At 38.7% G+C, this 21484-nt stretch overlaps 1 protein-coding gene and 1 non-coding gene across 3 annotated transcripts in view; one reads left to right on the plus strand and one right to left on the minus strand.

Moving 5' to 3' along the window:
- The window catches only part of ILRUN (inflammation and lipid regulator with UBA-like and NBR1-like domains), a 93759-nt gene that overhangs the window by 18855 nt on the left and 53420 nt on the right, over nt 1–21484 (minus strand). For both annotated transcript variants that reach the window (XM_025990772.2, XM_025990770.2), the window contains one exon: nt 213–541. In XM_025990772.2, the coding sequence (XP_025846557.1) occupies nt 213–541 (329 nt within the window). The remainder of the gene's footprint in view (nt 1–212; nt 542–21484) is intronic.
- On the plus strand, nt 5673–5780 carry LOC112914285 (U6 spliceosomal RNA). The gene has a single exon (XR_003233831.2). It is a non-coding gene; the product is annotated as a U6 spliceosomal RNA (small nuclear RNA).

A 21484-nucleotide genomic window follows, 5' to 3' on the forward strand; every position in this document is an offset into this window, starting at 1 on the left:
GCAGTAAATTATAAATGTGGATAAAGTAATCCACAGGACATGAAGATGGGGGAGGGGGAGGGGAGAAGGGGTAGGTTTTTGTATTGTTGCTGTTGGCAGGAGAGCTAAGCAGTCTTAAAGAACATTCTAGGCTTCTAGGTTTGCCATGAAAGGGTATCACAAATCCCAAGGCCCACCACCTACCCCTTCTCCTCTTCTCCGAGGGCACCTACCTTACTGTAAGTCACTACTGATAAGTTGTTTGCGTGACTGCTGGGGGACAGATTTACAGAGTTCTGTGAGAGTCTATTCTCATCTTGCTCGGTTTGGTCAGGAGCAGGAGCCCATGTGTTTTTGCTGATCGAGTCGAACCCGGAACCCCCAGGGTCTTTTAAGTTGTTTTCATCTGATTGTCGGTTCTTTTGGGGAGAGGCAAACGGGTTGAAGTTTCCTTCTACCTTGCGATGTGGCTGTGTGTTGAACTCCGTTTCAAAAGATGACAGCTGCTGCGTTACTCCTAAAAGTCCACCCACCTCCACACTGAGAATCACCCAGATGACATCTGAAACAAAAGGGCAATTCATGTCAGTGATAGGCATTCCTTCAAGACCCAAAGCAGCCACCACCATTACTCCAAAATGCCTCTCAAAGCCACCCAAATCTTAGGAAGGAATGTCCTTTAAAAGCTGGCTGACAAAGTAGTCCACTACATTTGCATTGCATGCATTTCTACATTTTTGATAATATCATATTCAAACTCCAGTACACATTCAGTATAGGTCTATGGTAAGACCTGTGAAAGTATCTGTTAAAAGGTTACCAGTTGATCCTGATGCACAGCCATATTTGGATATCACTGTTCCAGAGAACAATGATCTATAGATAGAAACCTAAAAACTCAGAATTATAAGCTCGTGGTTTTGCTTTGGTTTGAATGTATGTAACTAGAAAACTCAGGGCAGAGGTGCCTGAGTGGCTCAGTCAGTTAAGTGTCTGCCTTCCACTTCATCCTGGGGTCCAGGGATTGAGCTCTGTGTTGAGCTCCCTGCTCAGCGAGGTGTCTGCTTCTCCTTCTCCCTCTCCCCTTCTCCCCCGCCCTGTGCGCTCTCTCTCTCTCTCTCTCTCTGTCTCACTCTCTCTACCTTGAATAAATTCATTTTAAAACAATCTTAAAAAAAAAAAATAGAAAACTCAGGGCAGGCATAATTCTTGAGCCAAAAAATGCTTATAATTACTAAAATTGCAACTTACCAACTACCTCCTCTCTACTTCTTTGAGCAATTTAGAATGACAACATACTGTCCAAATAGAACAACTGAGAGTAAAGAGGGGAGCTAGTAATAATGACCACCAGGATACACGTGTAAACCAGCATTAACCATGAGTATATTAAGACAAATATCACTTGGGGTGTTTTCTTTTTCTAATGATCTATGTGATCAAAAGATACCAAAAATTCAGTATGCCCAGACTTTCTAAAATAATCCAATTTAACACCAACTTTGCCTTTGTCATATAGAGAAGCCTTACCATCTACACTGAAACCATAAGGATGTGTTTTAAAAAGAGGACTTTTTGGTCATAATTCAGTTATTTCCTCAACTGCCAAAGCAAAGGGTTCAAATAGAAGAGTAAAGAGTTCCCTTTGATGTTCTGTACCTCAATTTAGAGAACAGTGACATCAACTTTCCTGCTAGGAAGGCCTTTAAAAAGCAAGCTACAGAAAGGCCAAGAAGCTTTTAAGTATGAATCCAGCTGAAGCAAATGTGAAAAGTTATCCAAATCTCCTGAATAACTGCTAAATGGTTGATACAAAAAGGCTAATAAATTCCATTAGTTACTCACACAGAAATTCAGATAATATTAAGAATAGGAAACCCTCCGCCCCAATACTAAAAGGAATAGTGAAAGAAACTGGGGAAAACACTCTTAGGCTGTGCTTAATCTCAATTTTCAATCTGGGTTCCGTGTCTGATGAAGGCCATAAATACCCCATTTGCATTAGGTGGTTTGGGAGCTTCATTAAACAGCTAGGAGGCAGAACCCAGCTAAGGAGCCAGAACTGTAGTAAGCAGAGATGCAGTGACATCTGCTGTTCACTTCTGGAATTAGCACCTCTGCAGCCACTAGCTGCACTAGCAGGACTCCTAGGAATGGGAATCCATTCCAGACACAATTTTTCATTAAGGCAAATGTGAATCCTCATGTAAACTTGTGCCAGAAAATTTCAATCTGTTGATTAACACAGGATATGCAGCATGCCACTTCATTTGGAAATATGGGATGGTGCTAGGTCAGAGGACCTTCATTCAGAGCTCTTAAGTCAATCTCATAAACCAACTTGACGTAGGCCTTAAAAAACAATTCAATGGCAGGCAGCTAAGGAAGATTCATTCCATGCCTTCCTAGCCTATCTTTCTAACCAAAGCCAACATTTCTTCACTTTATTTTTTGTTTTTCTCAAACAGATATGCCCTTATAGTACATTAATTCGTACTACTTCTCTTTCACCCATCTATTTTCCAAAGTTCTTTTAAGCACATGATATGTTTCACATACTCAGTTACAGGTCATACACTTCCTTCATTTTGCTCAGGAAACTAAATGCTTACAAGCAGAGAAAAGATAGTCTTCTGAAGACTATTACCGGTATATAAGACTAATGACATCTTCTCCCCTGGCTTTAAGAACTAAAACTTCTTTCGTATAACTCATTGGGCCATATCATACGTAAGCCACTGCACTCTCTTTACTGTGGCTATTCTTCCGTACTGTTCACAGATTTTACATTGTAGCTATAAAGAGAGGGTCATTTAAGAAACCACTGATTTATAAACATCCAACAATGAACACTCCAGCTCTGATCCTCCCAAGTTATTATTACCATGATGGGTCATTATGAACAGCAAAATACACCTTCTACATGGTATAATCTAAGCCATCGAAATAAGCGCTACCAGCCCTCATGTTTCTTTTTTTTTAAGATTTATTTATTTATTTATTTATTTATTTATTTATTCATTCATTCATTCATTCATGATAGAGAGAGAGAGAATGAGAGAGAGAGAGAGAGGCAGATACAGGAGGAGGGAGAAGCAGGCTTCAGGCCAGGAGCCCGACGCGGGACTCGATCCCGGGACTCCAGGATCACGCCCTGGGCCAAAGGCAGGCGCTAAGCCACTGAGCCACCCAGGGATCCCCAGCCCTCATGTGTCAAAATGTGTTTGTCCCATGCAGAATGTGTGAGAATGAGCGTGTGTTAAAGAGAAAAAGGTGATCAAAATGGACCAAATAAGCTTGTTTCAGAGAGGCTGACCATCCGATTCTTGCCAGAATGCCTTACTTACTGAGGTAAGAACTGCCAGCCATGTATTTTACTACTTGTGATGGAAGGAATCATAGGGGTCATCGAATGAAAGGCTACACCTTCTAGATACAGGATTCGAGGTCTGGAGACAGAAATGATGGACCCGAGATCAGTCTTCAAGTTAAACGCCAACTTGCACTGATGACTAAGAACACTCAACTCTCAGAATAGCTTTTCCAACTCATATTTATTTCTCAACAGGAACTTGGGAATCCAAGAACTCAGGGAACTACAGCTATATTAAGTCAGTCCCATTTCCCAGGCCATAATATCTTTACCAACAAACATATATGATTTTTGGTACCAATAACAAGAATGAGCCAACAGGATGTCCTAGAGAAGTAGTCAATAAAGTAGAATCAAGTGCCAAGCCTATACGTTTATGGGTTAGTAAAGCCAATGGAGAAACTGATTTTAGAATGTCTTGCCTTAAGGTGTTTTACAAAAAGAATCTGAGCCAGGACTTTGGAGATAAATGGTACTATAAATAGTTTCATTCAGCTTGTCCCTTTTACATATAAAACCTTTAATAAGTATATAACTTTAATAATAAGTATAAACTTCCTTTTGTAGAAATGTATGATCAATTACTAACGAGAGTACACAAACTTTGTACTTCTTTAGTTTAGATTTATTAGAAATGCAGAGCAAAAGGAAAGTATTTTGGAGTGCCTGAATGGCTCAGTCAGTTGGGCATCCAACTCTTGATCTCAGCTTAGGTCCTGATCTCAGAGTTATGAGTTCAAGCCCCATGTTTAAAAAAAAAAAAAAAAAAAAAAGAGGAAAATACTTTACTTGAAGCCCAACTCCATAATCTTAAGGAACCATACTGATGTAAAAAGACATCTCAGATTATGGTAGGAATGTTAGAAACATTGCATATGTCTAAAGGCTGGCATCACAGATCAAATCACATGATAATAAAAAAATCAGTAAAATATTCGAACTGGTAAGTTTGTTCCTTGTAGGGTTATGGGTTATAATACATGCATAGCATGGGTACATGTTAACTGGAGTTGAATAAGTAAATGAATTGTGAAATGTGGGAGAGTAAGGTTTCTTATTGTTGAAGAAGGATATTACAGATGATCAAGAAAGGAACATTCTAAAATGAACTCTGTGGTACCGGATTAAAGTCAGAGACAGAAATATAAACTCATGTTTATCTTAATATATATACAGATGAGGAAACACAGAAACAATGATAGATAAGTCTGTTTACAGAGGTTAGGATGTATACACACATGACCTAGCTCTGTCTGCTGAGAAGGCCTAGAAGTAATAACAGCCCAGTAGTACTGAACATATCCAGTGCCCAGTGGTTTCTGAATAGCATTCGTTAATAGAAAAAGAGAAATGGCTGATTCTGGGCTAAGACATGGAAAATATAAGATGAGCCTGGAATATCTTTGTAATATCAGAAACTAAGAAAGTGTTTAAAAAAACAAAGGATAGAAGTATGTCACAGGGATACAGGTGCAACCTGAAAGAGCTCCTTCTGGCCAAAGCTGGAACAATTTAGGCAATAAAATAACATAGTACTGGATTATAACTCATAATATAAAATAGATATTAGATACACATGAGTCCATAGTGATAGAAATAAATGACTTAATGGGTAAGTAGAGATAAATTTCTTTACATAAGAACTCTAAATAATGTATGTAGTTACTTCCCCTTCTACAAGATGGAGTTTAATTCTATATATCCCCCAATCCATATTGAATGTGGACAGACTTAGTGATTTGCTTCCAAGGAACAGAACAGGGAAAGAGAGAGACGCCTGGTGGTTCAGCGGTTGAGCGTCTGCCTTGGGCTCCCTTCAAGATTGAGTCCTGCATCGGGCTCCTTTCAGGGAGCCTGCTTTTCCCTCTGCCTATGTCTCTGCCTCTCTCTCTGTGTCTCTCATGAATAAATATTTAAAAAAAAAGAATAGGGAAAGAGAAAAACAGTAACTTTACAATGGAGAAACTGGCAACAAACAATTTAATCAAGTGACCCATGTTAATATCACCAGTGATGTTATGTATATATCAGGTGCCCCCTGGTAAGGTACTTCATCTCTGTAGTATTCCCCAAATCCATAACATTAGTCTAAATAAATTGAGGAAAACATCAGAGAAGCTCAAATTGGGGTATGTTATGAAGGATACCTGCCATTATTCCTCCGAACAGTCATGGGTCATGAAAACTTTCTGGAAAAGACTCTGAGAAACTGTCACAGGTCAAGAGACTAAAGCCAAGACAACTACATGTCATGTGGTACCACAGACCAGATGCTGGGAACGATGAAATAAAATCTAAAGAAAGATAAAATCTAAAGAAAGTCTATGCTCACTTCAGCAATACGTCCACGAAAACTAGAATGTTATAGACATTAGCATGGCCCCTGCACAAGGATGATATGCAAATTCATGAAGCAGTCCATATTTTTTAAAAAATCTAAATAAAGTCTGGAGTTCAGTTAATAGTAACTCAACATGTGCCACAGTGTTGAGGTCTTCATTCTAACAAGTTGTCCATTCAAACTAGACACAGGAGTTCACTCCTATATGCAGTGTGATGGCTCTTTTCTTCCTGGGCTACCCTATTTCAGTATAGCAGTAAGGACCAGTCAACAGTCTTCAAAGAGATGTAACAGCAACAGCTATACAAATGAGCCATCACCTTGATGTGCATGTTGGGCTGAAGCTGCCCAATGACTTCCAGAGCATGCCTCTGGCATGCACAAAATACAAACGCAAGTCACTTAAAGAAAGCAATAATGTGCCATATCAGTATGCTCCACTTGGGTCTAGGCTTCCCAAGGGACAAGGCTAGGGGACAAAGCACAACTTTTACAAACTCAGTTTATGAAGACACCTCAAAATGGTTCAAACTGTGCCTCAGACTGAAATCTGGTGGGCTTCTGATCCCCAGAGCAAATGCCCTGGGCGTGTCCCAGGGAGCAATGAGACCAGAGGGCCCCAACACCAGGAGACACATCCTGGCTTCTGTCAGCATGCACATGGAAGACTACGATGGAGGTCACACCTAGGTTTGGGGGTGCTAGATTCAAATCCTTCCTAAAGCTCCACCCATCTTCCAAGCATGACAGAAACTCACATTTGTCCTGAGGATTAAGAAACAACTTGGAAAAATAAAAAAAGAAAGAAACAACTTGGATCCGGACAGGTGCACAGGCTCCAGTCAACTGCTCAGCTACACAGCTACAGGCTGTAGGCTCACATTTCATCTCCCACAGGAGGGCTGGATACGTACTGCCTAGTCTGAGCACTGCTAGTCTATGCCTGAAACATTCCCAGACAGTAAGTAGTGCAAAGGACAGCATTATGAGCAAGTCTCAACATATTTGTGTCTGTCTCTTGGAGCTACCAAGGCGGCAGTGTTTGTGTACCACTGGGAAAAGGAGGTACTTCCAATTGTCAGCACTAATCTAACTAATCTCAACTTCCAGTCTACATTTCCACACTATTTACACAACACAGAGCTCCCATGACAATGGCCAGGCACTTAGACACTCACTATATCTATCAACACACCACCTACCTACCTCGGCATTGAAGGGAAAAGAGGGTAGAACTGGGCTCCAGTTCATGAGGTGCTCAGAGTGACACCTGAAGGACTGCCTCTGCTCAAACTCTGTTCCCTACCCATCCTTACTCCCCACCTCATCTTAACACAAATGCATTAAAACCTTGTTCCTGGATTTCAGTATTATTCTCAGGAATTTCCAATTAAAATGCAAATGCCCCTCAAAGGAATATAGTAAGCTACCTTAAACTCATTATCAAATCAACCACTAGGCCCAAGTTCACATAGGGGAAAAGAAAAAGGCCTAAGAAAGAGCAATGAAAGCCTGGATGAGACGAGACAGTGATGGGTCCTTGGGGCCCCTAATAGGGATAGAGGTCCACAAAGAAAAGTTGAAATGGCAACAACAGGGGATCCCTGGGTGGCTCAGCGGTTTAGCGCCTGCCTTTGGCCCAGGGCGCAATCCTGGAGTCCCGGGATCGAGTCCCACGTCAGGCTCCCGGCATGAAGCCTGCTTCTTCCTCTGCCTGTGTTCCTGCCTCTCTCTCTCTCTCTCTCTCTATCACAAATAAATAAATAAATAAATAATCTTAAAAAAAAAAAATGAAATGGCAACAACAAAGTAACTATTCCTACTTCACAATTTTCCTAAATCATGCCCTATTTAAAAATTATGAGCTTCTACCTTGATTTGGAGATAGGATGGGGAACTACAGTGATCATTTAACCATTTAATTACTGGCTTCAGTTTTAGGAAACAAGAATTTCTACCTCTCAAATCTAGGAAATCAGTGCCATGGAAGTGAGAGTCAAAACATATCTGAGATCAAAGATGAAAATCGGGGTGCCTGGGTGCCTTAGTTGGTTGAGCATCTGCCTTTGGCTCAGGTTGTGATCCTGGAGTCCTGGGATAGAGGCCTGTGTGGGGCATCCTGCTCAGCCAGAGAGCCTGCTTCTCCCTCTCCCTCTGCCCCTCCCCTCGCTCGTGCTCTCACTCTCATTTACTCTCTTAAATAAAACCTTTAAAAAATATTTTTTAAAAAGATGAAAATAAGCTCAGAATGAAAAAGAAAAAAACAACCCTATTAATAACTGGGCTGGAAGGACACTTATTTACAAAGGCAGGTGCAAAGTTAAGAGAAAACATGATTTCTCCCAAGATCATGTAGCTGCTATAAAATGCTCTAACAACCCTCGGATTGACTACTGCTTTCTTACCAACAATACCCCCAGACTCATTTTGTTGTAGCATCAATTACTGAGGATTGCTGATTGTTAAAATGCCCCTGCCTCAAGATAGCACCCAAACCTTAATTAATCCTCCCTTCTAATCCTGCCTCAGAAATAGCAACCAATCCAAAATTGATCCCCACTTCCCGTTGAGCCCTCTCAGAATCCTTCAGCAGGAACCCAAACTGTATGAAGACTGCTTCCCTTCTCCCTCTCGTTGTGTGGCATTTCCACAATTCCCCCTAGAAAGCCTGCCCTCACCGTATTACGTTAATAAATTCTGGTTGTATCAGGCTAAGGGCTTGTTTCAGGTGACCTTTGAAACCAGAAGGCTTTCTCTTTCCCCTCCCAGCTTCAACTTCTAGAATCCCTTCCTACTTCCCTTCTCTTACAGACTGCCCTCTCATGAAGTGGGCCAGGTTGGCCCAGCCATCAGCTGATACCACAGGAAAGAGGAATGCATTCATTCAATGATAAGAGGGTCAGAGAAAAGAGAGAAGGAACAGCCTCAAGAGTAAAGAAAACCCAGGAGTATATGGTGTTCTAGAAGCCTAGTCACAAGCGTTTCATCAATTGGGTCCAGTGCAGCTAATAATCCAAGTAAGGCTGAGAAGTAAGAACAAAGCATTGGAGGTAGCATTATGTAAGTCCACTGGTACTGAAAAGAGCAGTTTCAGTGGAGTGGTGGGGGCAGAAGCCTGATGGAAAGAATTCAGGAGTCCAGAAATCAAGAGGTGGGGATAGCCATTACTGACACAAAATTTTCCAAGGAGTTTTGCTATGAAGGAGAGCAGCAAAATGGGAGAGAAGCTGGAGGAAATAACAGCATTATATTATATGTAACAGCAAGAAATTTTTAGAAACTTGAATGTCCATCAGTAGTGACCGGCTGGAAAAATGATGACACATCGACCTGAGAGGGGATACTCCACAGCCATAAAAAGTAATGAAGATTTCTAGAGTGGGGCACCTGGGTGGTTCAGTTAAGTGTCTGTCTTTGGCTCAGGTCATGATCTGAAGGTCCTGGGATGAACCCCACATCAGGCCCCCTGCTCAGTGGGGAAGCCTGCTTCTTTCTCCCTCTCTCTCTGCTACTCCCTTGCTTGTGCTTTCTGTCAAATAAATAATTAATTTTTTTAAAAAGGTTTCTAGGGAATCGCTGGGTGGCTCAGCGGTTTGGCGCCTGCCTTTGGCCCAGGGCGTGATCCTGGGGTCCCAGGATCAAGTCCCATGTCGGGCTCTCTGCATGGAGCCTGCTTCTCTCTCTGTGTCTCTCGTGAATAAATAAATAAAATATTTAAAATAAATAAGTAAATAATAAAAAAATAAAAAAAGGTTTCTAGAGTGATCTCTAGAATATATTATTAGGTGGGGAGAAAAAGTAAGATGCAGATCAGTATCTATCGTTATGGCACTTTTGTGTAAGCATAGGGTCAGACTTACATATATTGGCTAGCATTTGAAAAACAAAGCAAAACAACACTGTATAGATAAACCATAAATGAGTAAATAAAAATGGGTATCTCATTGAAGGAAGCAGTAATGGGAGACTCTTCTAATTATATCATTAGTAAATTGTGACTTAAGATTAGTAGAAATGCCCTAGATACTGAAAAAACAAACAAACAACAAAAACAGAAACAAAAAAACCTAGGTCAAAAGGAGATGGAATAAGCACTGGAGATAAATTTTGCAGGATGGTGATTGGCATAGGATAGGAGCACAATAAACAGCAAATTATTTACACAACACTACTTGCATTAAAAAACAAACAAAAAAATGTTTATTTTGTTGCCCTGTTGGAAGTCAGCCAATGTTAAGAGTAACTATAGCTGAAGGATTGTAACAATGACAGTCAACGAAAAGCAGAAAAGACCTTATTTAAGCAAGTTAACATTTAATGCTGTAATTTAAAAATCAAATACTTTGGTAAGATTGGGCATTATCTTGTCAGTGAACACCTCCTGTGGTATGGAAGACAACACAACAAAACAGTAAACAGTTTTCAATTGATAATGTAACTTTATAAGCAGTCTGCTCTGCAGACCACCTATATCAAGACCATGTGGGGGGCAGCCCCGGTGGCTCAGCGGTTTAGCGCCACCTTCAGTCCAGGGCCTGATCTGGGAGACCCGGGATCAAGTCCCACGTGGGGCTCCCTGTATGGAGCTTGCATCTCCCTCTGCCTGTGTCTCTGCCTCTCTCTGTCTCTCTCTCTCTCATGAATAAATAAAATCTTAAAAAAAAAAAAAAAGACCATGTGGTTTGTATGTGAAAAATACAGATTCCTGGGTCCCTAACTACAATGAACTAAAATGGGTTTCATATATGAAATCTAAGTGTTTATGATATCTCTAAGAAGGGTATAATATAATATATAACCCTTTAACTTTTCATCCTCACGCATTAGTTTCACTGAAAGCAATCAGAGCACCAACTCCTTCCTCTAAAAACTGGCAATTAAAGGTAAAGAATTTAACCTAGCCTTATTATAAAAACATGAATTTCAAGTTGTCATTGTTGATGAAAAAAATTTACTTTTTTAAAAAAATTTTATTTATTCATTCATGAGAGACACACAGAGAGACATAGGCAGAGGGAGAAGCAGGCTCCCTGCAGGGAGCCTGATGCCGAAATCAATCCCAGGATCTCGGGATCGTGACCCAAGCCAAAGGCAGATGTTCAAACACTGAGTCAACCCAGGTGCCCCAGAAAATTTTTCTTTTTATCCCAGAACTACTCTAGCTAATGTATAAGGAAGACATAATCACATTGTGACCCCTGATGAAATGATTCAGGCAGTAATTATCAATGAATGAAAACCATTAGGGAAAAGGTTGGTTGACAGGGAGGACCTCTGCAAGTGAAGGATCAGGCTATCACTACCTAAAACCTTTGATTACTTTTAGCATCACTCAAACCCTAACAATTTTCAATAGCCAAAACAATTTGAAAAAGAAGGAAGTTGGAAGTCTCACATTTCCTGATTTCAAAACTTATTATAGCACTACAGTAATCAAAACAGTGTGGTATTGTTAAAAAGATGTACAGACCAATAGAAGAGAAGAGAGAGTTCAGAAGCAAACCCTCACATATATGGTCAAATGGTTTCTGACAAAACTAGAAAGGCCATTCAAAGGGGAAAGGACAGCCTTTTCAACAAGTGGTGCTGGGAAAACTGAACATCATATGCAAAAGAATAAAGTTGGACCCTTACTTCACACCATATACAAAAATTGACTCAAAATTGATCAAAGACCTAAACATCACAGCCTAAACTATAAAACTCTTAGAAGAAAACATTGAGATGGAGCTTCATGACACTAGACTTGGAAATCATTTCTTGGACATGACCAAAAAAAAAAAAAAAAACAAACACAGGCAACCAAAGAAAAAATAAATTGGACTACATCAAAATTAAAACCTTTGTGCATCAAAGAACACAACTGTGAAAAGGCAACCCGCAGAATAAAGAAAGTATATGCAAACTGTATATCTCATAAGGAGTTAATACTCAGAATATATAAAGAACTCCTACTGAAAAAAAAAAAAAAAACAAAGCCTGGGGTGCCTGGGTGGCTCAGTCAGTTAAGTATCTATCTGCCTCTGGGTCGGGTCACGATCCTAGGGTCCTGGGATGGAGCCTGACATCAGACTCCCTACTCAATACTGAGTCTGTTTCTCCCTCTCCCTCTATTCCTCTACCCACTTGTGCTCACTTGCTCTCTCTCAAATAAATAAAATCTTTAAAAAATGAAAAATGTGATTAAAAAATGGCTTGAATTGACAAGCTGAATGACCAACAAGCACATGAAAAGATGCTCAACATCACTAACCATTAGGGAAATGCAAATCAAAACTGTAAGATACCACCTTACCACCCATTAGGATGGCTACTATCAAAAAAAAAAAAAAAACAGAAAATAACAAGTGTTGGCAGGGAGGAGAGAAATAGGAATTCTTGTGCACTGTTGGTGGGAGAGTAAAATGGTACAGCCACTATGGAAAACAGTATGGCGGTTCCTCAAAAAATTAAAAATACAACTGTCTCATGGTCTAGCAATTCCACTTCTAGATGGATACCCAAGAGAACTAAAAGTAGGCTCTCAAAGAAATATTTCTATACCCTTGTTCATAGCAGCATCATTCATAGTACCAAAAGGCAGAAGCAATCCAAGTATCCATTGATGTATGAATGCATTCTAAAAGTGCAGTATAGGCAGCCCGGGTGGCTCAGGGGTTTAGGGCTGCCTTCAGTCCAGGCGTGATCCTGGAGACCTGGGATCAAGTCCTGCATCAGGCTCTCTGCAAGGAGCCTGCTTCTCCCTCTGCCTGTGTCTCTGCCTCTCTCTCTCTCTCTCTCTCTCTCTGTCTCTCATGAATAAATAAAATCTTTAAAAATAAATAAAAGTGTTGTATATACATATAATTGAATATTATTCAGCCTTAAAAAAGAAGGAAATTCTGATCCATGCTACAATTTGGGTGAAATAAGGCAGTCACCAAAAGACAAATCCTATAATACTGTATGAAACCACTTATATGAGGTACCTAGAGGAGTCAAATTTATACAGACAGAAAGCAGGATGGTGATGTCAAGGGCTGGAGAGAGAGAAAGAGAGAAATGAGAAGTTATTTCATGGTACAGAGTTTCAGTTTCACAAGATAAAAATACTAGAAGTGGATAGTGATGATGGTTGAATAACAATGTGAAAGCACTTAATGCCACTGAATTATATACTTATAAATGGTTAAGATGATAAATTTTGTTATGTGTATTTCACCACAATTAAAACACACAAAAAATACCCTGAAGCCCAGTAACTTTAAGTTAGTCCTTCAAGGGGCACCTGAAGGCGTGGCTCAGTTGGAGAGGCTGCTTCTACCTCTGCACCTCCCCCTGCTTGTTCTTTCTCTATCTCTATCTATCTCTCTCTCAAATAAATAAAATCTTTTAAAAACCCCAAAACCTTAGTTCTTCAAGGCCAAATCAGTAATACATTATGTGGCAGAATAAAAAACAAAAACAGAAGTCAGCTATTTTTAATCCTAATCTAGTGCTTATCTATAATACCATGTAGCACTCCCATCCCTGGTCAGTTTTGAATGTTCCACCAATCAGGAAAAAGGTAACAGTTAACACAGACAACTATTCCTGGCAAAAAAAGATGGAAATATTAACATTCTCATTATTTAAACTTCTATAGCCTACAAATAAAGCATAATCTGAGTGGATAATAGCACAACTGCAGGAAATTAAGATAGATTACAAGTACACTGAAGCAACTTAAAATACTAATTTGAGTACAATTAAGTTTAAGAATAATGCAGGGAATCAAAACTACAACTACAGCACATTAAGAGCCAAACTTATGCAAGTGGCATAAAAATACAGATTAAACTGACATTTTAACAATCATTTTGGCAGTTATGTTGAAAAGCATTTAAACATAATGCTGGATAAAAAGGACTTAATATTTAAATATTATCCATTTTATATGCAAATAGGCAGAAAGATGGCCGGTGTTCTTTTTTTTTTTTATGATAGTCACACACACACATACACACACACAGAGAGAGAGAGAGAGAGAGAGAGGCAGAGACACAGGCAGAGGGAGAAGCAGCCTCCATGCACCGGGAGCCCGACGTGGGATTTGATCCCGGGTCTCCAGGATCGTGCCCTGGGCCAAAGGCAGGCGCTAAACCACTGCGCCACCCAGGGATCCCCGGTGTTCTTTTTCTTTCACTACTACTGCTGAATTTCTCAAGCAGTTTGACTAGCACACACTTGGAACTTCTTGCTATCTGTAGTATTTTCATCAAAGGACAATTCAAAATAGAATACTTAAGCAGAAATACTTCCAACTAAGTATTTAGTTCATCAGAAAGTCAAATTTAAACCACTGATTTACCTAATTCAAACTTAAATATACATATATTTTTAAAAAGGACATTCCTCTTTGTACACGTGCTTCTAAGATGAAGTTTAATTTAGGACTATGATACCTTTCTATAGAGTTACTATGTATGTTCTGAATACTTAAAAGGCATAACAAGACATAGGCCCCATTTGTCTTTTTTAGAAATTCAAATCTTGTATCTTTGACATAATTATGGACAAAAAGTATAAAACAGCATTACAGATGACAATTAGTTATTCCTGGTGAAAGCTTTTCTGTCCTAGAGATCTGGTAACACACTACATTAACTCTGTTCTCCCTTCCCCCTCCTCCTAAAAGAGGACAGGCTTTGTTTCTGGCTTCAGAGAAACTGCTGCCAGTCAACATCACCATCCAAGCAGGACCAACGCAAGAACTAGCAAAACAAAACCCCTTCCTCCTCAATGTTCTCTCCAGAATTACATTACAGACCTCACATTCACTGACAAGTCAGAGTCAAAGACAGTGACAAAGCAGAACTTCCTAAATGTTTCTTCATTCTCCTCCTCACATTTTTACTTTCTCCTTCATTTCTTTGGTCTGGCACATCTTGCACAAGCACCCTGTCCTCTTTCATTTCCTATTGCAGCCTCCTAATAGGCCAAATTATTTTCCTGGCTCAAATCTGGGCACAGACCTTTGGAGAAATGAATAAGTACTCATTCCTAAGCTAAAGAAGGTCTAGCAAAATCCACACATGTGGGATCGTAGGGTTCACTTATGACCATCTGGACTTGTCAATCCTCTAAAAGAAAGTCAATCTCACTACTCATCCACATTTGAGGTGTACAGCATAAACAGACGCCTCTCCTAGGTCCCTTAGTCTGGGCCATGATAGCTGCTACTCATCTCTCTTCCAGATGACTGATGGTGTAAATATTCCTCAGAGTACTATCACCTCCAATCCATTTCCCACTCTTTCCCACACAAAATTCTCACTCATGTCAAACTGCATAAGTCCCACTTAACCAGAGTTTATGCTTACTTATTGCAGTCTAAAAATGTGGTACCTTTTCCCTGTCACCAATCTGAATCCATTTAGTTCAAATACCACATATTAGGGCAAGCCTTTCTAGACCATTTGATCTAGAAAGTTATTTTCTAATATTTATTATTGAAGAGAAGTATTTTTAATAGACTTTATTTTTCAAGATTTTATTTTTAGAACAGTTTTTAGGTTCACAGCAACACCGAGAAGATGCATATATCCTCTCTACCTCCATCTATATACAACCTCCTCCACTATCAACATCCCTCACCAAGGTAATGTCTGTTATAATCAATGAACCTACACAGGCACATCATTATGTTCCAAGTCCATACTTCATATTAGAGGTTACTCTTGGTGTTGTACATTCTGTGGGTTTTGATAAATGCATAATGATGTGCATCCACCACTATGGTATCATACAGAATAATCTTACTGCCCTAAAAATCCTCTGCACTCTGCCTATTCATCCCTCCCTCCCCTGGCCTTCACTGATCTTTTTACTGTCTCCAGTTTTGCCTTTTCCAGAATGTCATACAGGAATCATACAGGATGTAGCCTTTTCAAATCGGCTTCTTTCACTTAAGAGATATGCATTAGGGGGATTCCTGGGTGGCTCAGTGGTTTAGCGCCTGGCTTCAGCCCAGGGCGTGACCCTGGAGTCCCCGGATCGAATCCCACATCAGGCTCCCTGCATGGAGCCTGCCTCTCCCTCTGCCTGTGTCTCTGCCTCTCTGCGTGTCTCTCATGAATAAATAAATAAAAATCTTAAAAAAAAAAAAAGATACGCATTAAAAATTTCTCCATGCCTTTTCATGGAATAAATGTTCATTTCTTTTTAGTGCTAGAAGTATTCCATTGTCTGGACGTACCAGTTTATTTACCCATTTACCTATTGATAACATCTTGGTTGCGTTCAATTTTTTGCAATTATGAATAAAACAGTTATAAACACAGCAAGAGTATTTGTTTTATAAGAAACTTTCAAACTGTCTTCCAAAGTGACTAACTATACCATCTTGCACTCACGTTCACAGTAAATGACAGTTCCTGTGGCTCCACATCCTCACCAGCACTTGGTGGTGTCAATGCTCTGGATTTGGTGCATTCTAATAGGTAGAGAGTAGTAACTATCATGTTTTAATTTAATTGGCAATTCTCCAATGATGTGATAATGACAACTTTTCAAATGCTTATTTGCTATCTATATATCTTCTCTGGTGCAATGTCTTTTTTACATTTAGATTTATGGTCCATTTTGAGTTCATTTTTGCCAAGGATATATAAGATCTGTGTCTAGATTCACTTCTTTGCATGTAGATATCTAGTTGATTCAGCACCATTTGTTGAAAAGACTATCTTTTCTCCATTGTCTTTGCTTTTAAAGATTTATTTATTTGACAGAGAAAGAGAGAGCAAGTGTGCACAAGCAGGGGGAATGGCAGACAGAAGGAGAAGCAGGCCCCCCACGGAGTAGGGAGCCTGATGCAGGGCTCAATCCCAGGACCACGGGATCATGACCTCAGTTGAAAGCAGACACTTAACTGACTGAGCTGCCCAGGCGCCCCCTGTCTTTGCTTCTTTATGAAAGATCAGCTGACTGTATCTGTATCCATTTCTGGACTTTCTATTCTGTTGTTCTATCAAACTATTAGTTTATTCTTTCACCAAAACCACATGGTCTTGATTACTGTAGCTTTATATAATAAGTCTTGAAGTCAGGGAGTATCATTTCTTCACCTTTGTCTTTCTCTAATATGAGTTGGCTACTCTGGGTAGCATCTTCACAAAAAATTTAGAATCAATCAGTTGATATCCACACAAAAACCTGCTGTAATTCTTACTGGAATGTGTTGAATCTATTGATCAAGATAGGAAGAAATAACATCTTGACAACACTGTCTTCCTACCTGTGAACATGGAAAACCTTTCCTCTTACTTAATTCTTTGATTTCTTTCATCAGAGTTGTATTGTTTTCCCTCATATAAATCTTGTTCATATTGTGACAGATTTATACTTAGTATTTCTTTTTGGAGGGATGCTAACATAATTTCAAATTCAAGTTGTTCATTGCTAGTGTTACCGGAAAGTGACTGACTTTTACATATTAACTTTGTATAATTGCTTATTAGTTCCAGGAGTTTTAGTCATTTTTTAAAATTATCTATATAGATAATGTCATCTGCAAAAAAGTGCAGTTTTAGCTCTTCCTTCCCAATCTATATACCTTATTTCCTTTATTTGTGTTATCACATTAGCTAGAACTTCCACTATGATGCTGAAAAGCAGTGGTCTTTTCCTTGCCTTATTTCTGATCTTAGAGGGAAAGTTTCTCATTTCTCACCATTATTTTTTTTTTAAGATTTATTTATTTATTCATGAGAGACAGAGAGAGAGAGAGACAGAGACAGAGAGAGAGGGGCAGAGACACAGGCAGAGGGAGAAGCAGGCTCCATGCAGGAAGCCCGACGTGGGACTCAATCCCAGGTCCCCAGGATCAGGCCCTGGGCTGAAGGCGGCGCTAAACCGCTGAGTTACCCGGGCTGCCCAAGGATAAATTTCTTTAAAAGATAAAAGCCTATTCATATTTTCTACTTCTTCCTGTGTAAGCTTTGGCAGATTACATCTTTCAAAGAACTGGTCCATTACATCTAGGCACAGAGTTGCTCATAATACGCCTTTATTATCCTTTTAATGTTCATGGGTTCTGTAGTAATGTCCCTTCTTTCATTTCTTATTTTAGTAATTTGTGTCTTGTCTTAGCCTATCTAGAGGCTTACTGATTTAAATGATCTTTTCAAAGAACCAGTTTCTGGTTTTGCTGATTTTCTCTATTGATTTTCTATTTGTAATTTCATTGATTCTTGATCTAATTTTTATTATTTTTCTTCTGTGTACTTTGGATTTAACTTGCTCTTCTTTTTCTAGTTTCTTAAGATAGAAGCTTTTAAGATTATAGATTTTAGGCCTTTTTTCACATTAAGCTGAATATTCTTCTGCCTTGGGTATTCAACACAAATGTTCAACACCTTTCTGATTTTAGGACCTAGAATCTCCCGACTTCACCATTAAGATCCCACTAAGACTCCAAACACAAAACAAAACAAAACAAAACAAAACAAAAAACAGATCCCTGGGATATCTGAGATGACAGAAGCCTTAAGGAATCTTTACTAAGAAGTTAATACAAAACAAGTTAACAGTTGAGGAGTGACTACTGTACTACAGGTTTCACAATATAGTCAGGTCTTTTAATAATAATAACAAAATGCCAAAATAATAACAGCATCTAACAATCAATGCTTATCACGCCAGATGCTGGTTTATAAACTTTTACATGCATTAACTCTCTAATTCCCTCAAAATCCTATGAAGTAGGTACTGTTTTCCTTATTTTATAGATTAAAAAAATCTGTATCACTAAGATAAAATAATTTCCTACCAGTCATATTGCTAATTACTATTAACTAGAAGTCAAAACCAGATGGTATGATTTCAGAGCCCACACTATGACTCTATTGCCCTATATGTTACTAATACAAAATTTATAAATTTAACTATAAGTAAGCCAAAAAAGTTATGTTTTACTCATTCTTAGCAAGCAGCCCAGATTCTATTATTCAGATGGCTAATACATCTATTATTTGATCATTATTTATACATTTTGCCCCACCTCAGCAAAAAGAATTAGCAACCCACAGAGACAGAAGGCACATTAGTGGTTGCCAGAGGCTATGACAATAGGAAGTGATTGTTTAATGGGCATGGGGTTTCCTTTTGGTGTAATAAGAATGTGTGGGAGCTAAATAGATGACAATTGTACAATATTGCAAATGTACTAAATGCCACAGAGTTGTACATTTTAACATTCTACCACAATTTTATTTATTTATTTATTTATTTATTTATTTATTTAAATGGGACATCCTTTTTCTTTTTTTCTTTTCTTTTCTTTTTTTTTTTTTTTAAGATTTATTCATGAGATACACAGAGAGAGGCAGAAACAGAAGCAGAGGGAGAAGCTGGCTCAATGCAGGGAGGCCATATGCAGGACTCGAACCCTGGGACTGCGGGATCACGCCCTGAGCCGAAGGCAGACGCTCAACCGCTGAGTTACCCAGGCGTCCCTTACCACAATTTTTTAAAAGAAGAATTATCTAGGGCAGGCTGGGTGGCTCAACTGGTTAAGTGTCGAACTCTGCACCGGGCATGGAGTCTGCTTAGGATTCTCTCTCCCACTGCCCTTCCCTGACCCTGTCTCTCTCTTTCCCTCTTGAAAGCAAGCAAGCAAGCAACCAAGAAAGAAATAAGAGAAAAGAAAAGAATTATCTACAATATTTTGATTAATAATAATCCAATGGAATGATATTCAACTCCTAAAAATTGTGTTTTTGAAGAGTATTTAACAAGGGGAAAGATCCTAAAATATTAGTGAGTAGGGAAAAAAGTAGGTTACACAACTGTGTAGCATAACATCAAATTTGAAAAATAAATTTTTATTTATTTTTTTTGAAAAATAAATTTTTAAAAAAATATTTGGACACATACATTAACAGTGTTTATATCCATATAGAAGTGTAAATATTTTGTTTTCTTCTTTCTTTTTTTGTTTTCTTCTTTATATTTTTTGTATATTCTAAGTTCTATATTTCTTTTATTGTCAGAAAAAATACACTTATAAAAGAATTTAATTGCAAATACCTAATAAGTTTAGTGATATAACAGACTTAAAAGTCCCTCAAATAAGAGAACACAAAACAAATAAAATGATTGAAATAAATTCAAATATATCAATAAACATTAAATGTGAGTAATCTAAATATACCAATTAGAAGACAGAGATGATCAGACTGGGTGAAAAATTAGCCTAACTATATGCTGTCTCCAAGAAACTCCAAATATAAAGACACAGGTAGGTTGAAAGTAAAAGGCTGGAAAAGGATATATCACGCAAACACTAATCAAAGAAAGCTAGAATGGCTCTATTAATATCAAAGTAGACTTCAGAGTGAAGAAAATTATCAGGGAAAAGGGGGACATTACGCAAAAATAAATGGGTCATTCACCTAGAAGACATAATTTTAAATGTGTATGCACCTAACAACTGACCTTCAAAATAAATGGACCAAACACTGACAGAACTGAAAGAAGAAATACGCAAATCCAAAGCTGTAGGTGGAGACTCCAACACTTCGTTTTCAATAATAGATAGAACTATTAGACTAAAACAAGCAAATGATAAAGACACAGAGAAACTGAAAAACCAATACCAACCAACTGGATCTGACAGTTATACAACACTCCACTCAAGATAGCAGAACACTCTTTTGAAGTATGCATAAAATATTCACGAACAAACCCCCCCCCCAAAAAAAATATTCATGAACAAGACAGACAATATCTTCTGGGACAAAAACATCTTAACAAATTTAAAGAACCAAAATCAAAATAAATTGTGTTCTCTGACCATAATGGAATGAAACTAGAAATGATTAAATAAGGTAACGGGAAAACCATCAAACATTTGGAAATTTAACAACACATTTCTATATAACCCATGGCTCAAAGAGGAAGTTCTCAAGAGAAATTAGAAAATATTTTTGACTGAATAAAAATAAAAACAGTATTTCAAAATTTGTGCTATGTAGCTAAAAGTAATGCTTAGAGGGAAATTTACAGTTGCTATAAAGTAAGTGTTTATGCCCCCATCCCCAAATTCTTATGTTGAAACCTAATCTCCAATGTGATTGTATTTGGCAGTAGGGCCTTAGGAAGATGATTAGGTTGAGGGTAGAGTCTTCAAGAATGGGTTAAGAATGCTCTTAAGAAAAAACAACCAACCACCGAGAGAGCCCTTACTCTCTGCCTTGTGATAACATAGAAGACAGCCTTCTATGAACTAAGAAGCAAACAGCAGACACCCAATCTGCTGGAGTTTTGACCTCAGACTTCCCAACCTCTAGAACTGTGGGAAATAAATTTGTTTTTTTTTGTTTGTTTGTTTTGTTTTTTTTTAAAGGTGAAGGGATCGGCAAAGGCCTTTTGTGTTTTTTGTTTTTGTTTTTTTTAAATTTTTTTTAAAATTTATTTACGATAGTCACACAGAGAGAGAGAGAGAGAGGCAGAGACACAGGCAGAGAGAGAAGCAGGCTCCATGCACCGGGAGCCCGACGTGGGATTCGATCCCGGGTCTCCAGGATCGCGCCCTGGGCCAAAGGCAGGCGCCAAACCGCTGCACCACCCAGGGATCCCAATAAATTTGTTTACAACACACTTCATCTATAATAGGTTTGTTACAGCAGCCCAAATGGGCTAAGAACATAGTTTTAAACACCTATATTATAAAAGAAAGGTCTCAGGTCAACCTTAGCTTCCATCTTAAGAAACTGGAAAAAGAGTAAAATAAACCCGTATCAAGCAGAAGAGCTAAACAATTAAAAGCAGAA

The sequence above is a fragment of the Vulpes vulpes genome, chromosome 1 (genome assembly GCF_048418805.1).
Source record: "Vulpes vulpes isolate BD-2025 chromosome 1, VulVul3, whole genome shotgun sequence".
Lineage (NCBI taxonomy): Eukaryota > Metazoa > Chordata > Mammalia > Carnivora > Canidae > Vulpes > Vulpes vulpes.